General features: G+C 42.1%; 1 protein-coding gene across 2 annotated transcripts in view; it reads left to right on the forward strand.

Annotated features, from left to right (window-relative positions):
• Positions 1 to 24,166, forward strand: part of adamts3 (ADAM metallopeptidase with thrombospondin type 1 motif, 3) — a 150,945-nt gene that overhangs the window by 71,700 nt on the left and 55,079 nt on the right. For both annotated transcript variants that reach the window (XM_068605151.1, XM_068605150.1), the window contains 2 exons: positions 14,194 to 14,277; positions 16,616 to 16,772. In XM_068605151.1, the coding sequence (XP_068461252.1) occupies positions 14,194 to 14,277; positions 16,616 to 16,772 (241 nt within the window). The remainder of the gene's footprint in view (positions 1 to 14,193; positions 14,278 to 16,615; positions 16,773 to 24,166) is intronic.

Here is a 24,166-nt window from a genome sequence, read left to right on the forward strand (position 1 = left end):
TATCGTTAAACGACAATTATTTTCTTTGCGTACAGAAAAACTGTCTTGCATAAAAGTATACCACGACAAGACCACAACAACACAAATACTTAAATCATATATTGCATATATGTGCATAATGTTCACCAACACTCTTTTTTTAACCTTAGGGGAATGTCTTGGATGTGAGGTCACAATGACACTGACAACCTCTTGTTTTGAAGAGTGCCTTAAACGTGCATTCTCTCTTCTGACCACCAGGGGGCGACTCCTCTGGTTGCATAGAAGTCTATGCTTCATGTGTTGAAGCTGCATTCTCTTTCCTGACCACCAGGGGGCGACTCCTCTGGTTGTATAGAAGTCTATGCTTCATGTGTTAAAGCTGCATTCTCTTTCCTGACCACCAGGGGGCGACTCCTCTGGTTGTATAGAAGTCTATGCTTCATGTGTTAAAGCTGCATTCTCTCTCCTGACCACCAGGGGGCGACTCCTCTGGTTGCATAGAAATCTATGCTCCATGTGTTAAAGCTGCATTCTCTCTCCTGACCACCAGGGGGCGACTCCTCTAGTTGTATAGAAGTCTATGCTTCATGTGTTAAAGCTGCATTCTCTCTCTGACCACCAGGGGGCGACTCCTCTGGTTGTATAGAAGTCTCTGCTTCATGTGTTGAAGCTGCATTCTCTCTCCTGACCACCAGGGGGCGACTCCTCTGGTTGTATAGAAGTCTATATAAGTGACTCTACTTCTCTCTTGATGTATTCCCTCAGTAAACATTGTAAACATGAGTTTGTCTCAATCTCTAGTTTCAAGTCTTCTTCAGTACAGCACGATGTTCATTTAGTACATTATGGTCTGTTAGAGTCAAACATGAAGCAGACTCTTTTTTTTAAATATATACATTTTCCTGTGTTCTATCATCAATACACCAGTAACACATGTACTGCTATTTACATGTCTTAACTAATCACACAGGGGCTTTCTGTATATTTTACCTTTGGAAATGATTCAAATATCCCTTGTGGTTAAAGAGTTAATCTGGATTTAGCTTGAGTTTGCAAACCATTTGCAATTTAAGACGTTTTAAAAAAAAAAACTATTCTAAAGCAAACAAAACATTTTAAAATTGACATCAGCTCTGTGTAATAAGTGGCATCTTCATAAAATGTCCGAAACAACTTATAACGCATAAGAGAGCATGAGAATGGACCTTTAAAATTGTCTAAACTTTTTTACACTCTCAACCCTAAACATTTCAATCAGCTTCATTTTTTCAGTGCTGTATAAAGTCCTCAAAAGCCATACGTGAGTAAAAGTAAAGATACCTTACTGGAAAATGATTCACGTCAAAGTCAACTATTAGAATACTACTTGACTAAAAGTCTGAAAGTATCATATTTTCTGTACTTAAGTATCAAAAGTATTTTTCTGACATAAAATGTATGTATGTATTGAAAGTAAAAGTACAAGTACATACTGTTAACGATCAAGCGAAGGGTCAGAATTTTGAGAATTATGAAGTTACACAAAGGTGTAAGTCACAGAGTAGACTGGACATAACGAACACACATCGGGTGTCGCTGCTCCCGTTATCCCGAGATGAGACACGGTCTGTGAAAGTATTGTTTTATACGTAACCGGTCTGTAGCGCATAAAGGTTTGGGACCGCTGGAATAGAGGATGAGGCGTAATATTGTGATCCTCCAAACCTGCATGGTCCCCGATGTCGGTCTCATGATTCATTTTTTTTCTAAAGAAATGCAGGGAAATGTATCGGAGTAAAAGTGACAGTTCTCTTTATAAAATGTAGGGAAGTAAATGTAAAAAATCAACAGAAATATAGACAGTAAAGTAGAGTTCAGATATCCAAAAAAAATACTTAAGTACAGTAACTAAGTATTTCTACTTGTTACTATACACCACTGCATTTTTTCATTCGTGACTAGTAAAACCAGACCGACGATGCTGAGCTGCATCTCACGTTTCTTTAGGGTTCCCAGCTTTCAGGTGATGTGTCCAGCAACTATGTATCCCACACTGTTGACCCACAATCTCCTCCCGAAGACCCCCTGCACGCCCCTTAAAACGCCAAACATGGGTCACTGGGGTTAAAAAAACATTAAAAAAATGGCAACTGAAGTGCAGTTGTTTTTCCGTTCTTACGTCTTCATAGAGCTGAGTCAGTATAAGTAAGCACTCTGCTCGGTTTCCCGAGGCCAGAAACAATATAGAGGAGGTTACACAACCCTCCAATCTGCCTCAACAATCCCATACTGATTGTGGCCGGTCCGTGATCTGAATATATACGAGCAGCCGGGGGTGAGTCCTCTGCTCGTGTTGAATCATCCCATCTGGAAGCGTCACAGAGGCACAGCGCCGTGCGTCCATGTGCACGCCGAGATACCGAGAAATGACTCCCTCCCCCGTTCAAAAGGAGCGTGCCATTAAATTCAGTAATTGCACCTTGTCGAGGTCGTAGATGCTTTCAGTCGGCGCTCGGACAATCCATTCACACGGTCACGAGGATTCAGCAATATCACCGAGACCACGACCACTCGCTGCGCCGGGGTGGCTTTCACTGAGACGTTTCACAGGGAAAGCTTTTCAGCACGCGGTTTTTGGTGCTTTATGGGGAGAACTATGTGAGCTGCTAGTTCCTGTTGGTGATTAAAGCCATGCCAACACATGTGCACGCAACGGGTAGCTGCCGACATCAATGGATGGCGCCGCTGTTTATGAGATGGTGTGCTCCCATACATTTCTATCAGGGTGATACTGAGTGTGTAGCAGCTTCACAGCCTCAGCACCGCTACCCAACTAATATATATATATATATATATATATATATATATATATATGTTCTTTTAAACCCTTTCCAGTCAGCATTGCTGAAAGATAATCCTTTTAAATATGCATATGCTCAGAAGCATTGATTGCGTAATGTTGTCTCCGCTCTTCCTCCGCAGTCCTTTCTTCTTTAGTCCCTTTTTGTCTGCATTGTGCTCTTCTGAGAATGTAAGAAAACACAAGATTGTTTTTATTTATCGAGTATAATAATTGCACGTCTGGTGCGCAGAGTTTTAGAAAAGAAGTTCAGAGTGGAACTTCTTATTCTCCAATAGTGGCCTTGTCTGGTCTTACTGGTTCAGACGCTGTATGTATGTTAACTTGTTGCTCCAGAGTGCTGGTATATTGTTCTGATAACATTACTTTAAAATAAAAGCTGCAATACACTAGTTTTTACTTCATTCTTGAATTTGGCGCATAATGGCAGAAAAATAATGCGATTAATCAGTCAATTTTTTTCAACTCCGCCCAGCCCTAATAAAAGTATGGACATGGTGACGGCTTTCAGCCGGTTCTGAAAATGACAATTATGATTTTATGCGGAAGGGTTTTTATTTGGTTTATTTATTAATGTATTGATTTTTGGGGCTGAACCGTTTGAGATGCTTGTTTGTGTGTCTTCCGGTCAATAAACGTCTTTTTGAAAAATAAAAAAAATCTCTCTCACTCTCTCTCTCTGTCATTCTTTCTCACTCTCTGCTGATCTCACTCTCTCACTCATTCTCAAATTCTCTCTCTCTCTGATTATCTTTCTCTCACTCTCTTGCTCTCTCTCGCTTTCCCTCTCACTCCCTCACTCTCTCACTTTCCTTTTCCCTCTCTCTTGCTCTCTCTCTCGCTTTCCCTCTCACTCCCTGTCTCACTCCTTCTCTCTCGCTTTCCCTCTCTCTCTCTCTTTCCCTCTCTCTCTACTTGTGTGGCTGTGGGCTCCAGTGATGACCTCATGAGCTTGTTCATGGTGTTTTCCAGCAGAGGTACTGGGTGGCTTTGACTGGAGGCGTCTCTTGCTCTGACCTCTGAACACTGTAACAATAGCGCCCAGTGACCAAGTCTAATCATCTCTCTCTCTCTCTCTCTCTCTCTCTCTCTCTCTCTCTCTCTCTCTCTCTCTCTCTCTCTCTCTCTCTCTCTATCTCCACTGTTGGCTCTACTTTCAGATAAAGGTTTTTTCTTGCCTTGCCTTTCACCTCTCTCTCATTCTTCCATCTTCCTGATTGTCATTCTTCTTGTTCTCTCCTCTCTTTCTCGCCCACTCATTTTCCTATTCGCCTCTCATCATTCTTCTCCTCTCGCTTTTCTTTTCTTTCCTTCTCTTTCTCTCCTCTCTTCCCCACCCACTGATTCCCTCTTGCCTATCGCCTCCTCTCTGCCTCTCCTCGCTTATCCCTTTTCCGTCTGTTTGATTTCTAGTTGCTCGTCAACAAAGACCCTCTCCTGATCTAATCCCCACTGTTCTCTGGTGAACCAGAACCGATTGAGACATTCATGTGCTGTGTTAATGACTGCGTTTGTACCTTCAGCGTGATCAACGTCCTGTAGTTTGCATGGACACACTGCATTATGTAATCGGGTTAGTCTTGCTTCAGCTTTATATTTGGTCCCCGAACCTGCTCCAGTAAATGAGATAAGAATCAAGTCCCCTCATTTGTCTTTCATGAGACTCCATTAGCTTCTTCTGCCGGACGCCTCTGGATTTCTGGGAGAATTTGTCTTTATGAAAGCCGTGATCAAGGCTGCCAGTGCGGGAACTCTCCTCTGAATATCGTCTCTCTCACGCCATGCATATCTGCTCAGTTCTGCTGTACCCTGCAAACCAATTCAGTTCACCGCAAGCTTTATTCTGTTTGAAATTAAGAAAATTACCTGAATTTATTGGTAGGACATCCAGCTCTGGATCCGATATTTAAGAATACGTCGATGTGTAAATGTTGCTTTTTATAGGCTTCGTTTTTGTCACAGTTCCTTTATTTGTTCGTCACAATTCCCTCAGTTCTCTTGCACCATTTTTTTTGTTGGTTTTATTTCCCCCACTTGAGTCAAGATCGTTCCCGCTGCTGGAGGATGGGTTTCAGTCATCAGCGTACACATTGAAAGACACACACAGGAATACAATCGCATCAGTCGGTGGCATCGCTTTTCCCTCTCAGGCCGTCAGAGATCGATAACATTTCTCATGAAATCTTCAGATAGAAACCATTACCTGCTGACTCGCTCCCCAGAAAACACTCTAATGAGAGGTTACCCAATGCCCAATCGGCTCTCTCGGGATATAACCGGAAATAACCAACATCAGCGTGTCAACAGACAAGTTATTAGAGGCGGTGGAGAGTTTGAAGTTTGTCAAGCTGATAATCTGAATTTCCACAACCCTAATCGGAAGAAAAAATAGACAATTTGTGTTCATGTGTGAGGTTAATTGGTTGAAATCGTCAAAGTCAAACTTCACTGGAACCTAAAGCTGTAAAGAAACATTAGTTACAAATAGTAGAACATGGCAAGGTTTCATTAATGAGTCCTCTTAATGGGACATAAAGTAAGGCATTCCTTTTATGGACCTATGTTGGTGACTTGTGGGTACTGCAACAACATTTACACTGAATTATATAGTTATCTGTTCAAAACCTTATTGTTGTGCAATTTGTGCATGTGCAATTTGGATTGGACTTCAATACATCACAGTTAAATATGTTGTGCTCTTTAACGGAGTATAGTTCAACACCAGGACTCACTACAAGCTTAAATATTACGATCCAGTTGAATCAACGTGTTCAAACATTCCAGGCGTCACAAAGGTGGAATTTATAGCGCTGTTGTTGCTTTTGGTCTTATTACCATCGTTTTGTTCCAAGACCACGGCCATGAATCTGCTGCTGTAACTGCCTCCACCCTTCTGGGTTTAGACTTTCCATCTGATGTTGGAACCTGGTTGCGGGGATTTTTTTCTTCTTCTCCCAATCATTCACAGGAGTGAGGTCCAAAGGCTGTTGGTAGATAAGACCGGCGTTCCAGTTCATCCCAGAGGTGTTGGATGGGTTTGAGGTCTGGGCTTTGTGCAAGTCAATTCCTTCAACACCATTTCTTTAAAGACGTGGATTCTTGCTCAGAAACGTTGCCATGTTGAAACACGAACAGGCTGCAAACCGTTGCCACAGAGTTGGACGCTCACTATATTCTAAATTATTATTGAATGCTTCGCATTAGTATTTCCTCTCGGTGGAAAGCCACCAAACCAAAAGTAGATAAAAACATTTTTTCTACAGCTTTAGAGGTCAACCATGATCCATTTAGAGCTGCAATGATTAGTGGAGGAATTTATTAGTAGATCAACAGAAAAATGACAACTATTTAGAAAATGGAATAAGCACCAAAAGCAAGCAATTTTTCATACAAAAATGGCAAAAAAACCCATGAAAAATCAGCTTCTCAAATATGGAGATTTCCAGCTTTTTGTGTTTCATATTATATTTTACTGAATATCAGCTACAATAAACACTGAAGTTAACACTTTATAATAACTACACACTATTTAGCATTAGTAAAGCATTAGTAACCACTTAATTCATTAATTTATTAATTCATTAATTTATTAAGCATTGTTTCAACATGAACACTCATTAGTATGCAATACATTATTATAGTTTGCTGGCACATACACATTATCTATTATGCTAGCTGTGACTAGCTCGCTAGCCAGCTAACGATAGGTCCTGACACAGATACCGGCACTCACCAACTCAGTTGTACGGAGACCAATCCAGGTGATAGCGAGATACTCGTGCCACTGACAGGCATCGCCGCACATCACCTGGCTGGCATTCTCTCTGGCCCGGCCGCGGTGGTGACGTGTCATCAACGTGGGACACACCGGGTCCCATCGTGTAAACGTGTGTCCCACAATGATGACGGACCAGATAGAGCGCCGGCCAGGTGGTGGTCTACTTACAACTGAGGTGGCGAGTGCCGGTACCTTTCTCAGGACCTCTAGTTAGTGACGAGCTCGCTAGCTGGCTAGCTAGCGAGCTAGTCACAGCTAGCATAATCAATAATACGTATGTGCCACTGCCAGCAAACTATGCATCACCCCCATCACCATCATATTTATGTGTTTTTAATCTCTTTGTGGTGTGTCGGTATCCTTTTTCTGGTGAGAAGATAACTGAGACTGTTAGCTTTGAGGCGCTGCCGGCCTTTTAATATTCATTTATTCATGCTTTGTAAAGCATAGATAGTCCTCACTTGCGATGGGATCACACACAATACTTAACTAACGACAAGTAGCTGAATTAATCCTGAATTACAGTATTAAAACATGTATAAAGCACATGTTGACCATGAGTGTGTCATCTATAAGTCCTTAATAATTGGTTTGCAATATATATTACTTCATTTATAAATGGGGAATCCATCTTTTTGTAAAGTATGAAAACACCATCATGAAATGCATAATAGTCAAGCTTATTAATCAAGAATAAAACATTTATAACAGTGTTTATGAATGAGTGTTTATGTTTTAACAATGCTTTATAAATTTGATAAATAATGAAAAATATATAACTAACAAATGTAATACATTTTTGCATTAACGCCTTTTCAACGTGTTAATCAGCTCAGATTAATACATCAATTCAGACCGCTTGATAATCCAAACTTTCAGAATAAAGACAAAACTTCCAACATAAGTTTACAGACAGCACAGTGAGTTTTTTAGATTTTACATTTCAGTTGAGGAAGTTAGTGGAATTGATCGGCGACCCCATCAATCTCCCGGCCTGCTTCCCTCTAGAGAGATTTATTGTGACCATTTTCAGCTACGAACCAGTGGACGTGAGGTGGATGGAAACACAAACTGTGAGGCTGAACACATGCAGCAGGAAGTGAGTACTGGACTGTGCGTGTGTGAAAGAAACCGTAAAGTATTTGCTTTTACGTCGAGTGCGTGCTCATGACAGACCTATGTAAGTGAGCGGGTCAGCCCTGTGGGGAGAGAAAGAGAGAGAGGGAGATTCATATGTGTTGTAATTGTATACAACAAGGCCAAAAGTGGTAATCTGAGGACAATTCAGCACGTGATTGTAGCTGCTGGATTATCCTCTATACCCTTGTGTAGAAAACACTGACATATTGCATGATGAGGCGGATAAACGCAGTGAGAAATCACTGGCCCAGAGACGATGAATCCCACTGAAACGCCGCCCCGTCGCCTCGGTCCAAACGCTCCCGGCTGATGATGAGCTCTCGTCATATGGATGAGTGGCGTCAGAGACGGAGGCTGATCTGTTCACTGATGCCGTGTATTCTCCCCGTCTGGCCGGTCATTTAGCAACAAAACAGCAGTGATGAAGACAAGGACACACACACACACACACACACACACACAATACAATCCATCTTGTACTTGTTTACAGTTGACATTTCTGCAAGTTACAACATGTAGGGGATAGTAAAAATAATAAGAAAAAAAAAAGACCTTTTATATTTTTCCATGTGTTTTGCAACTAAAACGGTTTCCCTGGTTACCCCAAGGCTTGCTAATACCTACAAGGTTATTTTATTGTCATATTACAGGGCCGCCAATTTGCTCAACCTAACTCTTGGACAAAAAAGATAAATAACTTTTTCCTGAAATTTAAAACTACTCTTTTTCTTGTTTTCCGTGTCTATTGAAGACATCGGCTCCAATCCACCCAGATAATAGTAGATCACCATCTTAACTCATCTAAATACTAAACTACACATGCAGGGTTACCAAACCCGCGTCATCACACTGCTTTGTTTAATACTCTATTCTGATTGGTCAATTAAATTAGATATGCTATTCCTTTAGGATTTCAGGATTAGCAGCAAAGAGGGCAACGTGCATATATATATATATATATATATATATATATATATATATATATATATATATATATATATATACACACAGACATGATACAAATATAACCTATTAGGAACATATGTATTAATATTAATATTGCACAGGTTGAAGTGTTATTATTTTTTTCTGATGTGAGGTCCTGGGACAGGGATGTCATATGTGTACAGATTGTAAAACCCTTTGAGGCAAATTTGTAAATTGTGATTACACAAAATGAACTGAATTTAATTTAATGTGTGGTCTACTGTGAGTGTGAGCTCAGTTGGTTGTGCAGCCTGACAGCAGCAGGAAGGAAGGACTTGCGGTACCTCTCATTCACACCGGGGATGAATCAGTCGGTGTCTGACGGAGCTGTGCAGAGCTGCCAGCACGTCCTGCATGGGATGGGAGGTGTTGTTGGCTTTTCCATCATCCTCCAGTCTCCCGCCTCCTCCACTGCATCCAGTGGACACCCCAGCACGCTGCCGGCCTTCTTTAGCTTGTTCAGTCTCCTCCTGTCAGCTGTCTTGATGCTGCTGCTCTAGAAGACAACTCCATAAAAGATGGCTGATGCCACCACAGAGTCAAAGAAGGTCTTCAGTCGTGCTCCCTGCACTCCAAAAGACATCAGTCTCCTCAGCAGAAAGATTCGGCTCTGTCCCTTTTAATGGAGTGCAGGTGTGTGGCCAGTTACATGTACGATTTTACAATCTCAATGTCCAGTCCCTGCATGCTCAGCGGTTCCGGAGGAGAGCGTTTAACCCGGCAGACGTCCACCACCAGCTCTTTGTTTTTACCAGAGTGGATGTGGAGGTCATGGTTCAGTTCCCTGTACTCCATGTCTACATCGACGGAAAATGAGGCCGACGATTGCGAGAAGAGGAACGGAGCCTCCGTGCTGCAGGACACCCAGACTGACTCTCCTGTAATCGCACATGCTGCGGGCGGTTGATGACGAGGTCCAGGATCCAGGCAGTGAGGTGGTGGTCCACTCCGGTCTGCTCCAGCTTGTCCCTCAGAAGCAAAGGCTGGATGCTGTTGAAAGCACTGAGGAAGTCGAAAAACACGACTCCCACAGTGCTTTCAGCCTTTTCCAAACTGGTAAGCGAACTAAAGCGGATCCAGGGATGAGCTCACCAGGGACCAGGCTCTCCAGGATCTTCATCAGGTGGGATGTTAAAGCCACCGGCCTGAAGCTGTTGAAGTCCTTGATCCGCGCCGTTCTTTGCTACTGGTACCACACAGGAAGTCTTCCATAGCCGTGGTTCTTTCTGCAGCCTCGAGCTCAAGTTGAAGACGTGCTACGCTATGCCGCACAGCTGGTCTACGCATCCTTGAGCTGCAATCTGGAATTGTGGCCTTCCTCACCTTAATCTTCACCTGGTTCAGGGACAAGTTGGGGGGAGGGGTGCTGTACGTTGCTGGAGTGTCGGTGGGTTGCTGATCCCAGGGTGACTGCGTCCAACAGTCTGTTATTTCTTATTAACATATTAAAAAAATGATCATTTTAAATACATTGACAATTAGCTTTGCGGTGCATGAGGCCAAGAGCTATTTCCATCAACGCTTTACCACCACTGCCACATTATGTGTATATATATATATATATATATATATATATATATATATATATATATATATATAAATATATATATATATATATATATATATATATATATTTATATATTTATATATATATATATATATATATATATATATATATATATATATATATATATATACTAGCGTCCAATCACATTCGTGCAGATGTAATTTCTGTGCCTACACAAGTGTTTGTGGGCGCGTTTAAGTTCCTTCTCCCATCGTTCCTTGCGTTGTAATTTTTTAAAATATTATTTGCCATCATTACAGTTTGATCGAACTCCATTTGTATATTTCTCTCTGCGTGAATGTCTATAACACCGTTAAGTAAAGTCTTCCTTGTGCGCTCTGCACCTTGAGGCAGGTCACTGGACATGCACTCGAACTGGAGTCTTTAGAACCAAGAATCCATCTGTGTTTTTAATATTTTGCGCATATACCCGCCGACACAGTGAGAGACGCCGATCCCTGGAGGAAAATTTTATCCCTCCAGCTGATTAAATTCACCCGATCGGTCTGTCTGAATGCTGAACACGTTTCCTTTGTTTCCCTCCATGGTCCTCATTTTAAGTGACAATTATCCTCACATAATAATAATAATAATAATAATAATAATAATAATAATAATATATTCTAACAATGATTAATGATAATGAAGCTGTACTTGTAAAGCACTTTAACACTACTTGACATTGTTCACCCATTCATAAGAGGAAGTGCCATACACAGCAGGCGCTACGGGAGCTTCAGGGTTAAGTGTCTTGCTCCAGGACACATCAACATGGGCTCGCGGATCCGGGGATCGAACCGCCGATCCACCGATTAAAGGACGACCCCGCTCGCCACTGAGCCACAGTCGCCCAGTATGCCCATTAACAACATATATTTCCTTACGGTTTATATCTGTCACAAACAGCTTTGTTTTCATGACTCCAGACATGGCAGTGCACTGAAGACAAACATAAACAAACACACATACACAAAAACAAATACAAACAGACACACACACACACACACACTGTCGAGCTTTGATACTGAATCTTTGACTTTTTTTCCCCTGGGCTTAAATTGGGTTTGCTTTTATTTTTGGGTGAGCAAGAGCGCTTCATGCCATAATCACCAGCCTACTTTGATGCGTTATTTTAATAACAACTTTTGACTATTGCCGCATTGATTTGTTCTCGCTGCTGTTCAAAAATCATGTCACTGAGAGCCGTTCCCGACTCCTCCCGCGTCTCATTAACACTAAACCCACATTTTACATTCTCTGGCCTTGTTGTGTTTTTGCTACGATACATAAATGCGACGTCTCTGTGGAACGAGCACAATCGTGAGACAACTGCAACACTTTCTGCACATCTTTCCTGCTGTATAACACACTTATAATATTATATATTATAACTGTGTGTAATATATGGCAATATATTATAATGCCATACATCATTAAAATCACCTCTGGCCAGATCCTCTGAGGACAAATTTTCACTGTACACATTCACAATTATGCTGATTTACACTTCATATACACTACACATACTTTGCGTTTTGCACACTGTGTTTAAACTCAATTGATGTCCTTAAATACACACTGCACAGTTTTTTGAATTTTATTGTGTATATATATTTTACAGATTTTGCACACACATTTGATTGAATTTAATTGAATTTCCTTTATGCAGTTATTTTTATTCTATTGTGTGTGTGTGTGTGTATATATATATATATATATATATATATATATATATATATATATATATATATATATATAAATATCTGTCATCCCTGTTCTTATATTTTATTTCATTTTGTGTGTTTAGTTTATTTATTCCATTTGGTGTCTGTGTTGGGCGCTACTGTGGCAACACCAATCGGGAAATGACATGTAATGTATCTAAGATTTATTTTACAAAAAACAACAATTAATAAGTCCTACCAATCTTGAAAAATAGAATTAGTGTCTCCACGTATATATATATATATATATATATATATATATATATATATATATATATATATGTGTGTGTGTGTGTGTGTATATGTATATAAAGAAAATAGCAGTTTCAGGGAGTTGCAACCATTTGAAGTGTTTCTAATGGCGTCATTAAACCAGTGTATGGATCAAATCACTTTTGTTCTGTCTTGGGAAAATATTTCACTGAGAAGGTTCAATTGTGATCAATCTGTTTGTTAGTTGCTGCTAAGCTTACAGAGGAAAAAAGATACACCAAGGAATAAAAAAACTAACATTTGGCATGCTCTTATACTCTCGCTGATGCTCTTTTCTCTTTTTCGCAAGAACCAAAAACAAATCCAGTCCCATGTGGTGCAAGATAAGGGAATAACACACTGAACAGGAGTCATACTGTTTAAATGATGTTGCACTCGCTAGTCTTGGTTTCTAAACAATTACTGATCTGCTGACAATGAATATATATATAAAACATTTTTTTAAAACATGTATAATAACAGTTTTCAATGAAAGATCACAATTTTAAGCGTATATTTGGTTTTCTTTCCGTTGTCACATTTGATGAGGTCCATTGAAAGATCATATTTTTTCCTTTTTTACGGCTTCTGGCTACGATGAACGGTGTATTGTTGCAAACGTGTAAAGAAAACCGTCTCTTCAGTCTTGACGGCAGGTTTTTGGCCGTCAGAGGGGAAATGTTTTACGGCTTGTAGCGTACTCCTCTGACAGATGGTCTTGGACTTTAACTGATGATTTTTAAACGTCTTCATTCCTTACAAAACTAAATTAAATCACTCAAAAACCAACAGCAGAACTTGATCCTCTTCATGGGAGTGCTAAAAACCGTTTCTTGTACATTCCTTATTGACCGTAACAAACTTCTTTTTAGCCGTTTAGCGTTAATTCTCGCTTTCAAAATAAAAGCACCTTACAACAAAATATGAAATCAAATACATTTTGCTTATGGCAGACCAAAACATGCAACAAAAAACAACTAAATTGATTGCCAAACAGTTTCTAACTAAAGCACACATTGAGTTACTGACACGGCTTGTGACAGTTCATGGGCCCTACTCAATGTTTGCTAGGAGATCGTGCAACAAATGTCTTCACCGCGCTGAACTAAAGTTGTTTTGTTACGAGGCGGTTGCCACACAACGTAACACCAGCAACTAGGCAATTGTGTTTTTTTCCCCATTCTAGCGTTGTATTGGTTTCATTCTTCTTCTTCTGTTACATTAATTGTATGTTGCCACTCGTGCAACCACGAGTCAGGTTTCTGTCATGATTTGGAGTTTTCTGTTTCCTGTTTTATTTTGTAGTCTTGTGTCCTCTGTGTCCCTGCACTTCCTGCCCTGGTGATTGTCCGGGATTGTGTGTGTACCTGGTTCCTGGTTGTGTCTTCCCTTCACCTGTGCTGCCCTCATTGTGTCCACTTGTTGCTTGTTACCTCCCTCTTGGATTTAAACCCTGTTTGTCTCCTGTCTTCTTGACTTTGTGGGTTTGTGTAGACTGGGCCTGTAGCTCTTTACATATATATATATATATATATATATATATATATATATATATATATATATATATATATATATATATATATATATATACATATATATATATATATATATATATATATATATATATATATATATATATAAATAAATAAAACAAAAGCTCCGTTTTTATTTAGATGCTAACTAAATTTGGCTTTACTGGCTCCTCCTCGCAGCAGCACAGGCTGCTTCAGGAAGTCACAAATCAGCGGTTGCAGGAACCTGTGATTACGGTCATTCATGGGGGTGATTTATAAAGAATGGGTTGTATTCTTTCGCTCACTTCCTGTGGTGAGCAGAAGCCCAGAATAATCCTGACGAGTCAATGACGCAGATGCCTTATAATATAAACACAGTGGCTGATGACGTTCAACCTCTGCCTCCTCAGGTGAACGAGATTTACCACGACGAGTCGCTGGGAGTCCACATCAACGTGGTGCTGGTGAGGATGATCATGCTGGGGTACGCCAAGGTGAGTGTCATACTGCCATCCCTGTTGGATGGAAAGATCTGAGAGTCGGTGAGAGGAGACTGTACTGCAGTAACTCCTCCAGACTTTTACCGGGATGCCACTTGTGATTATTTCCATCATGCATCATTCTATGAATCCTATAAAGCAGCAAATGTTGGAGAAAAAAACACAATTGTAGTTTGCATGTCTACATAATAATGCTGCTACATTACAGAGCTGGTAAACACACTTGAAACGTAAAAGTAGAAGACAGAAAGTGGCCTTTGAGATTGTTTAGTTTAAACGCCGTATTGATGAAAACGCAGCAGGTTCGAAAGCAGGAGAAGGATGCAACACAAACGCGACATGAGAAGCCAATAATGATAATAACAGCATTTCTTTGACAGTGACGAGAAAACTAAAGGGGGAAAATGGAAATGCCAGAAAGAATCTCCAGTAAAATAATAATAGTGTCCCCACGGGAAGAACAACAGCGTAACTCATCTACATACACAAGGTCACACCAGCATCTTAAACACAACAACAATCAGTGGACGCGCTCGCAGATACAAATAGCAGCTCTGTGTGCGCCGGTCTGAGTCGCTATTCTGTGTTGTGTGGTTTGCAAACGGATACATTCAGATGTTCGCATATGACACACAAAACTGATCGCCATGATGAACAGACACATGAACGGGTCTGACTTTCTGTTTGCAATTAATTGATTCATCGTGGCAGGCAGGATTATGAAAGTTTGGATTCAGACTCTATCGGCACAAATCGGCCTCAGCGTTGGCTCAAACGGTCCAGAAGCTCTGCCGAGGACATGTAGCCGAGAAATGTATTATTTATGGGTAAGATGAGAAGTTGCTGCAATAGGTTCGGCATAAATGTTCACACACACACACACACTTAAAAGTCTGTGCGCAGCATTGTGTGTGCTGTGGGAAAACAAAAGCTCTGACCCAGAGTAGAAGCAACTACCCGACTGAAGTAAAACAATAGTCATACTTATTTCCAGTTTGATTAAACTCTAAAGTTTCCTTCCAAAGAGTACATAAACAAACAATTCATCTCCGGAACGAACGCATTGTGTCTTCACAATCTGCTGTCTTTCTCTGCAATAGCAAAGTAATAATAAAATATCAACACGCAGCGTTTTGTTCTCACGCCGGTATTTATGAGAAGTGGTTCTGGTCAATCTCACGTTGCCACCGACGAGAAGAAAGAGAAGGGATGAGGCCGGTTGAGAGACTGGGGAATGCGGATGGACGTGGGGAGAACGGTCTGGCTGCTGGTGGTGGCAGTAGAGGTCAGAGGTCAGACACTAGAGGGCAGCTGAGCGGGAGACAGACAGTGGAGAGGCAGCTGTGACATTATATTTGTATCATATATCGTCGTTAATCTGATATTCTGAATCTGAATCACTCCTCTTGCAACTGTGTGAAATCACTCAGATGAACTTGTGATGCAACATCTGTTTCCCATCAATTGTGTTACATTTCAAAGGCTCTCATTTCTCCAGACTCTCAACACAACAATATTCTACACAGCGCACAACCATTTCGTCCCGATTCAGCATCTGGCTTGTGGATGCTAATTCATGTAACTACAGAAACGGGAGTTGAACGACTGCACCGGGGTCGAGGTGTCTCTGTGAACATCACGATGGTTCGGGATTTGCCGGAATATTTATTTCGGTCTCGGCAGGAAAAAGATGAACATAGTATCGTAAGAGCGGACACACATTGTAGCCATTTAATATAATTACATCACTTAACAGCGAAGGCAAAAAAATGGATGCATGCGGCGACTGAATCCAATTATCTTTTCCAATATTAGCTTGACTTACTCATGAACGTTCCTGCCAAAGTCCACTTTATTGTCCAGCTGGGCAGCATACATGGTATACAAAGTAATCTGATACCAAATAAGCTTTCTAAAAAGTGTAAAGAGGTCTGACACCGATTTGACTGATTATCACAATTTTAGCGTCAAATATATGGCATTTAACGACAAGAGCGGCCCCCACCAGCTGTAAAACATCTGTTAACGTCAGCTTAACGCGGGAGTTGATGACTAGACAGAAGGTCAGCTGCTCAGACCGGACCGGCAAGGGCGATGAGCCGGGAGAGTGCACATCACACAGGCGAGGAACACACTGGGAAACCCACGGGACATATTCAGTCTGCTGGTCACGTAAAATAACCCCAGAGTGCCTGTGTTCATCCAGTGTGACGCCTGAAGGCGCTAACAAGCCGTGCCCTTTCTTTGGTGTGCTGACAGAATCGTGACTTGTTCATTTACACTGTCATGGTTCTCTCTCCCTCCCTCTCCCGCTCTCCCTCTCTCCTGTCAGTCCATCAGCCTCATCGAGAGGGGGAACCCATCACGGAGCCTGGAGAACGTGTGCCGCTGGGCCTTCGTGCAGCAGAAGGGCGACACCGAACACGCCGAGCACCACGACCACGCCATTTTCCTGACTCGGCAAGGCTTCGGCCCCACGGGGATGCAGGGTGAGGCCGCACCGTACCATGTCATGTTCCACTTTTAACAAGCCGTTAAAAAATAACCCTAATAACCGCTGCTGCTACTGCCGCGTCCTCACTGCCTGATTTGAGCTGAGGCCGGTCCCGCTGACTTTGGTTGTTATCGCGGCGCTAGCTTCTGCAGCTAGCGCTTACAACACTGTTGTTTACTTAAGCTCAAACAGTGCATACAGACAGTCAGCACTCGCCAGCTAGCTCGCCAGCTAGCTCGCCAGCTAGCTCGTCGGGTTAGGACCCCTGCCTCTAGGACCTAACCGTCAGACCTGTTTTCCGTCCCGCCTCCCCCGCGGGAATTTTGTTCCTTATGTCGCTGCAACTGCTGCTAATTTTAGAATAAGAAAAATCCACAAATTAGCCGCACCGATATTTAAGCCGCATGGGTCAAAGTTCAGAAAAAAAGGAAGGAAAAAAAGTAGCGGCTTCTAAACTGAATTTTACGTAAATTTAAAAAAGCGCTCTTTTCCATTTTTTGTTTTAAAAATCTACTTTTCATTAGTTCTCCACGCCGTCCTCATGAGATGGTATCAACATATATAAAACCACTGCCCCACCCAATTTCCCTCTCCCTGGATGGACAGAAATGCAATAGATTGCATGTGTCCAGAACAAACACATTTAATGCACATAAATAATCCTACAATGCGATCGGCATCAGTGAGTGTAATAGAATAACAATGACAATACGAGCATCAACGGTAGCGGTGATGATGATCCAAATGTGACCAGGACTGTAGTGGAGGGTAAACGCCGTTTACGCACCTCTGGAATTTTGGAAATAGCGTTTACCACCTCTGAGTGGCGTTTATGCACCTCAAAGATCCATGCGCCTTGTATTCTCCCGTTGGAATAATAACGTTTATAATGGTGTGTCATTGTTTTCTTGCTTTCCCGCTGAATTTAAGCATATTTGAATTTCTAAACTCTGCGGAGGAAAAGGAAAGGGGGGTGTGAGGCCGGTAACGGGGCCGGTCTGAAGACCGCTTGCCAGAAGGTGCCGGGAACGACCCGCGTCCCGCCGGGTCCGGTCTTCTCGGGTCGGGTTGTCAGCTGCAGCTGACACTGACGTGAAATCAATCGAGCGGAAAGAGCCCCGAGACACAACATCCGGTTTTCAAAGTAATGACTGATATGGATGTGTGAAGAACATTTCTGACCACATCCAAACATCTTAACTGTATAGAAATGTTTTAATATGTCAAACACAAGCGTACGATAGTCTTAATCTAGCAATGTTCTTGTTGTGTTGACAGACTTTTCTTTACTGTTTATAAACTACAAACACATGTATTCACTGTCATTGATAGTCTATGACTTTTTTAACTGAAAACATAATGCAATATAGCCAGGACAGCTTTACAGAGTCGCGATGCTTTGTGTTGCGTTGCTACGCGTTGCGTCAAGACCTGTATGATCACAAAATTCATAGTTTACCCACGTCTAATTTTACCACTGCAGCACTGACTGTGACAAATGTAATAATAAAAGCACCAGCAGAGGGTCGTGACTAACACCCCCAGCTGCCGTTATTAGGTTGTTTGCGATCATAGTTTATCTATAAGCACGCAGATTATTATGGGATATCATAACTGGAAACAGAGCTAGGTTTGTATTAAAATTATGCTCGCGCTTATTTTCATCATATGCATATAATCTTGATTTTTACAAAGAGGGTGTCACCAGATCAGCACCTCTACCGTCTCTCTATTAGCAGGAATAAATCATTTATTAATAGGTAACGTATGGGACGGGGAGATGCTTTGTGATCACACTTTAAATGCAGCAAGCGGCTCGAGGTGACGGCGCAGGACTTCTGTCTGGAAAGAGCTCCGGCCAATCAGAAAGCCTCTTTACGCCGATATCAAACAGCTAACCGCACGGACGATCTCCTAATGAAAGTGGCCCCAGAGCTGTTTTGGGCTTTATAGTTGACACCTTTCTGTAATTTAGTTTCTCGTGGATGCAGTCCCAGGAAAGTCTGGAGGCTTAAGGCGATTGAGACAGTCTGCCAGATATCGACTGCTTTGTATTTCCTCCACAGCATCCGAGCTGAAAACAATCAGAGGGACTAACTGTCCAAAATCGATGCCATTCGACTTGCTCTATGCTATTTTCATTAATGCCGTTGAACATCAGCGATTTATTTTAGGGTGAAGCAAGTTATTTGATTTGGCTTTTCCTTCTCTTATTCCTACAAGAAAGAGAGGCCGAAAGCCCTAATTTGTTCTGTTTGAGACTTAAACCGAACTGAGCAGAAAAAAACAAATCTTTTCAAGCTCTTTTTTATAATGTTTTACTAGTACAGACACGGGAGAGGCGTGACATGCTCGGATCCTCCATCCACAGAGCCAGCAGGAGAAAAATGAATTGTTGTATTTATTGCCACGCTAATTGTGCTGCAGTGTAATGAATGCAAGGCTGATTTGAACAGGATATACTGTACTCTAGCTACTGTGTTTCATTGCATTCAAATTGAAATCGATGGGGAAGAATGAAGACATCAAGCCGTTGTTTTTTCGGCTCAAACTTGAAACGACAGGTTGTTAAAGCTTGGTCAAACAAACTGTGGCTCCATCATCCATGTTTGGCAGGACTGGACCTGGATTTTGAAGGTTTAATCTGCAGTGCTGCTAAAGCTCCGCCGACTTTCAGACACACGGTCGCCTCTCGCAACGTCTGGCGAACGTAGGACGAATGAACCGATCTCGAACCGATCAGGACGTGACCATGCAGGCTCAGACTCCGGGGAGTTATTATTAGTTTCTGGTCCGTGGATTCTGTCACAGCCTGGGTGCGCCGGAGAAAAGGATTTATTGTTATGAGACTGAATGAACACGGTGGCTCTACCAGTGCTGAGTCGTCAGGGCCTGCTGAGCCTTCTCTGCTGGCCTGAACAGAATCACTAAGTTAGTTTATGATTTGATTTTATAATTTGATTCGGATTGGCTGACTTGGCCGAGCGTGACAGTGATGAGCTGTGCGACTTCACGCCTTGCGCTTAAAAGTTGAGAATATTTGAACTTTTAAACGCGACGAAAAAACGTGCGGCGCAGCGTTTTGAAAGGCTCATTAAAGGCCGTACCAGAGGAAAACAATGGTTAAACTAGCAACGCATTTTTGAGAGTTGCTGGTAGACTTCAACCAATCAGGTCTTTAGATTGACACGCTGGGCGTGTTCTTTGACGTGCTGTGGATGCGAGATAAGCGCTGTGTCAATCACACGCTGAGGGTTGAAGTGTCAGTGTAAGCTAACGTAGAATCATGAAAGCGGGCCGACACTGTGATTAAGTGTGCTGTTGTTCAATGCTGTGTCAAAACATTCAACTTATTGACTGCTACCGCCCACAGCACAGTGGCTTGTGTGTCTTTCGCTCCAGTGTATGCATTGGCCTGCTTGTTATAGTCACTCATGTGGATGCACTGTGTTATAGTGTATCATCAGTGTTATCATGTAAACATGCTCCGGATATAAAGATGACAATCTGGGTAGTGTATACAGACAGGCATCAATAATTATCAATGCCTGCACACACAAACATATATATTACAACCAAAACGACTCAGAAGCCCAATACAGGCTCAGACTCCGGGGAGTTATTATTAGTATTATTATTAGTTTCTGGTCCGTAGATTCTGTCACCGAACCACCGACCCTCTGATCAAAAGACTGAAATGCTAACCACAGTCGCCCCATTTGTGCGCTGACGAACAGTCCAGACGCATTGGACTCCTTTGTGCCGTCTGAGTCAACAGGTTTGGAAATAAAAACACACAATAATAAGAAAGAACAAATATGAAAACAATATAAATACGTGGTTTATGTACAAAAGGTGGTAGTATGTACAAGAAAGGTAGGTAAGTAGGTGCAGAGTGTGAGCAGGTGGAGTGAGTCTGTGATGACTCTTTATGTTTATTATCCAGTCTGCATACTTCACTGATATGGTTCAGTCGTTGCAGTAGCTTTCTTAATTAATGCAACAGGATACTGTGTGTTAATTACAGACTACAACTACTAATCTGGTGACCATTTCATCTCTTTGTTGAGCCTCTGAATCCATGTAAAAGTTTCTGCAGTCTAAATAATTAAAGTCCACCTGAACAGACTTTTCTTTTCATTTCATCCTTGGATGTGTTCAGTGATTCAGAGGTCTCGATCCAGACTATGGAGTCTCCCTGGTGTGCTAAAAGTTACTTTATCACATCCTGAGTTTGTTTTTGCAACAGCAAGAACAACACAAAATTGTGCTGGACCTTTTTATTGTACTGTTTGGGATGCAACTGAATTTTGGTGTGAATTTTTAACCAGCAAAGGAGAATAGGAGAATCTCCGACCACAGCAAACCGACAGTGGAGAGAAACAATACATGGTTTTAATGCCATTTTGTATTGCAGTCGTGTGAATACGAGGAGGATTCCACGATATACACTGTTTGTTGAAACCTGTAGGCAGGAATGACTCTATAGCTGGCTGGAAAATCAATATATGACAATTCCCAAACCGAGCGGCGTCTTTCATGAATATCATAAAGACGTGATTGGCTTCACAGATTCCCATAGGACTCCACTAATCAAAGGCGGGGCCGGGGGACATATCTGCAGTGAGCCAACTGTCATCCCCCCAGTATCTTACAATCTCAACACAGCAGTCCTCCCTTGAGCCGTTGTTATATGTTGAGAAGCCCAAAGTAAGAAAGATGCCATTAAGCCTGCTCTCTGTTTGAGTGTGACATGTTTTGAGATCGAATCATTTTCACCGCTGGAAATAAACAAAGCAATTGACCCCCGCCCCTCCCCCCTCCTCCCACACCCGCCCCCACCCACCCCCCCCAAACAGAGAACAGACAATAAGTGGTTGATGGACACCGTTGATGGTGAAGATGGAAAGGAAATGCCAGTTCCCCAAAAAGCAAATCTCCTCCATCAAACAGCACCGCCTCGAGAATCCTATTCCCGCTGCACACATTGGGACTTTTTGTCTTGAATATATAGATACGTGTGTATATGTTTTTTAAATATTAGGGCTAGGCAGATTAACGCGTTAATACAAAATTAACCTGGCAACCCTTTAACGGTGTTAACTATTTCATCATGCTGTAAGAGTCTTAACAGACTGTATTAAGATGTGTTTGTGATTAATACAAATGTCTTTAAATGCTCCTTTAATTACGTTGCTGACTACGTCATTACCTAGTTTGCTCAGTTGAGGTTATCAGTCTGTGGAGCAAGACAGTTTTTTGACGGTAATAAGGATTACCAAAGCAGACAAGGTTGCTGCTACACATGCGTTAACTGCATGTTGTTGTTTTTTTTTGCATTGGGCGGGGCTTATCGCTTTGAATCTCTCCAGACAGCGTAGTTCAGACCTGGCGTTTTACAGCTCTCTCAGTCTCCCAGTCGCGCTCACAGGCGGGCAAATACACGACATGTACCAGCTGTTCCGCATCCAGATTAAAGGTTAAAGGCGCAAGGTCCTGACCCCGCGGTCTGATCCATGCAGAGCACTTTAAAGCAGCATCACTTCTGGATCTTTACTCTTCTCTCAAAGAGGAGAACTTTTCCTCGCCGGTTGTGACTGTAACACTGTATAAATGTAACTACTACTGAACATATTGTTAAATAACTGTCTGTGTATTTGATTATTGTTTATTCAAGTTTAAAAACATTGTACATGCATTTATCTCAATATACAATTAGATGGAAGCAAATGTCTCTGTTACTATGACAAAAATCCATGGTCTGGGGCAGAGGTTCTTAAGATAATAATTAAATAAATAAAAAATTCGGGAATGAAGCGAACTATCACAAATAGTTGCAAGTAAAGAGTGTTGTGAAAGCCGTTCTGAGAAGCCTGAGTACAGCGCTCTGCAAAGACCCGCGACTCACTGAATCGGGTCTGACACCAGTGCTCTACGAGCTGCTGGTGCCACGTAAGGACCGGCAACTTGCGGCCTCTGAGCTGGGAACCTGGTGTGGTGCCACTGGTGCCACTGGTGCTACTGGTGCCACTGGTGCGCGAGGCATCTGAGGGGGTAACCAGACATACCGCGACGTGCAACCGGTCATGGCTCTATGAGGTGCCTGTTGCTCCTGTATGTATGTGTATGTGTATGTCTGGTCCGGCCGACTCATTGATGATTTATCTGACTGAGGTTTGTTACAATCTTCGGCTCTGAGGTACTCGTCGCCTTCTGCAGGCGCAGATTGTTCTTCCAGCAGCAGCAGCGTCGCTCACGGTGCCGTGTGTTCATGAATCGGTGGTGCTGGTGGATTAGCAGACAGTTTGAGAAATTGAGAAATCAATCTTACTAAAGATCAAATAGTTTTCCTTCGTATATATACGGCAACAGACTGTATCGACAAAAAAAAGAAGGAATATCTGTGTACGGATTGTCCTCCCTGTTAATAGATGCCGTGCCTCGTGCTGGCTGCAGGGTCATGAGGGCTTTGTTGTCTCATTTAAAGTGGCAATCTCAAAGATTTTCTGTCAGATAAATATCTGAGAAGTCTCAGTGCTGGTTGGGCCTCAGGCCCCCTGATGAAAGTGTTGCAATATGTATGTCTCAGGCTGCATTCACAGGAAGGAAAAAGCTGTAGCGTGGAATTTCAGACACAAGCCCGAAACTGCACCGTGTTGAACTTTTAAGCCCAATTCCTTAGTTTCCACTCAAATAGAAATTGTAACTCACTAAGGCCTGACATCTTACGGATTGGCCCGTTTAAGCCTCTGTATTTTTCTAGTCTCAGCGGCACAAGTGGCAGGAGCTGCTTTCACACCTCACCATGGTTCAACTTCCAAGGGCATGTGTGCCCAGAGCCTGTGTTTATCACTGATCCCGGCCTGAGATGAGAGTTGATCCCTCTCTCCGTCTGTTCAATATAATTGTAATCCCAGCGTATTGCTCCATACCCGCCAGATTCGTCCACCAAATTAGATTTTCATCAAAATAAATGGAATACTCAAATAGTGCATGAAAGCGCTCACGTCATATTGACAGGGAAAAGTCTTTTGATGACACCAGAGAGAATAAATGCACCTTTATCCTCTTTATTACTGTCTGCCAAGGTCATCTGTGTGGTTGTGGATTGATTTGCGGCACAATAATGGCTTTTATGGAATAAAGTCTCTCAACCTGTCTCTCATTTCACATTTCTTTCTTTTCTCTCAAATCCAGACAATATTATCTTGCCTTTTCTCATTCTCTCTCTATCTTCTGCCCTCTTACGTCTGCATTTCAAACGTCCCCATCCTGTATTCAGGTCCAGATGCTTTCCCTTTCTTCAACACAAAACCTGTTGATCAGAGGACAAATCTTGTCAAAAAGTTTTAATCAAGACTGCAGCCTCTCAGGAGAGTCGTATACGCT

This window comes from Clinocottus analis, unplaced genomic scaffold (genome assembly GCF_023055335.1).
Source record: "Clinocottus analis isolate CAN_PGR_092001 unplaced genomic scaffold, fCliAna1.0.p SCAF_7, whole genome shotgun sequence".
In the NCBI taxonomy this organism is placed as follows: domain Eukaryota; kingdom Metazoa; phylum Chordata; class Actinopteri; order Perciformes; family Cottidae; genus Clinocottus; species Clinocottus analis.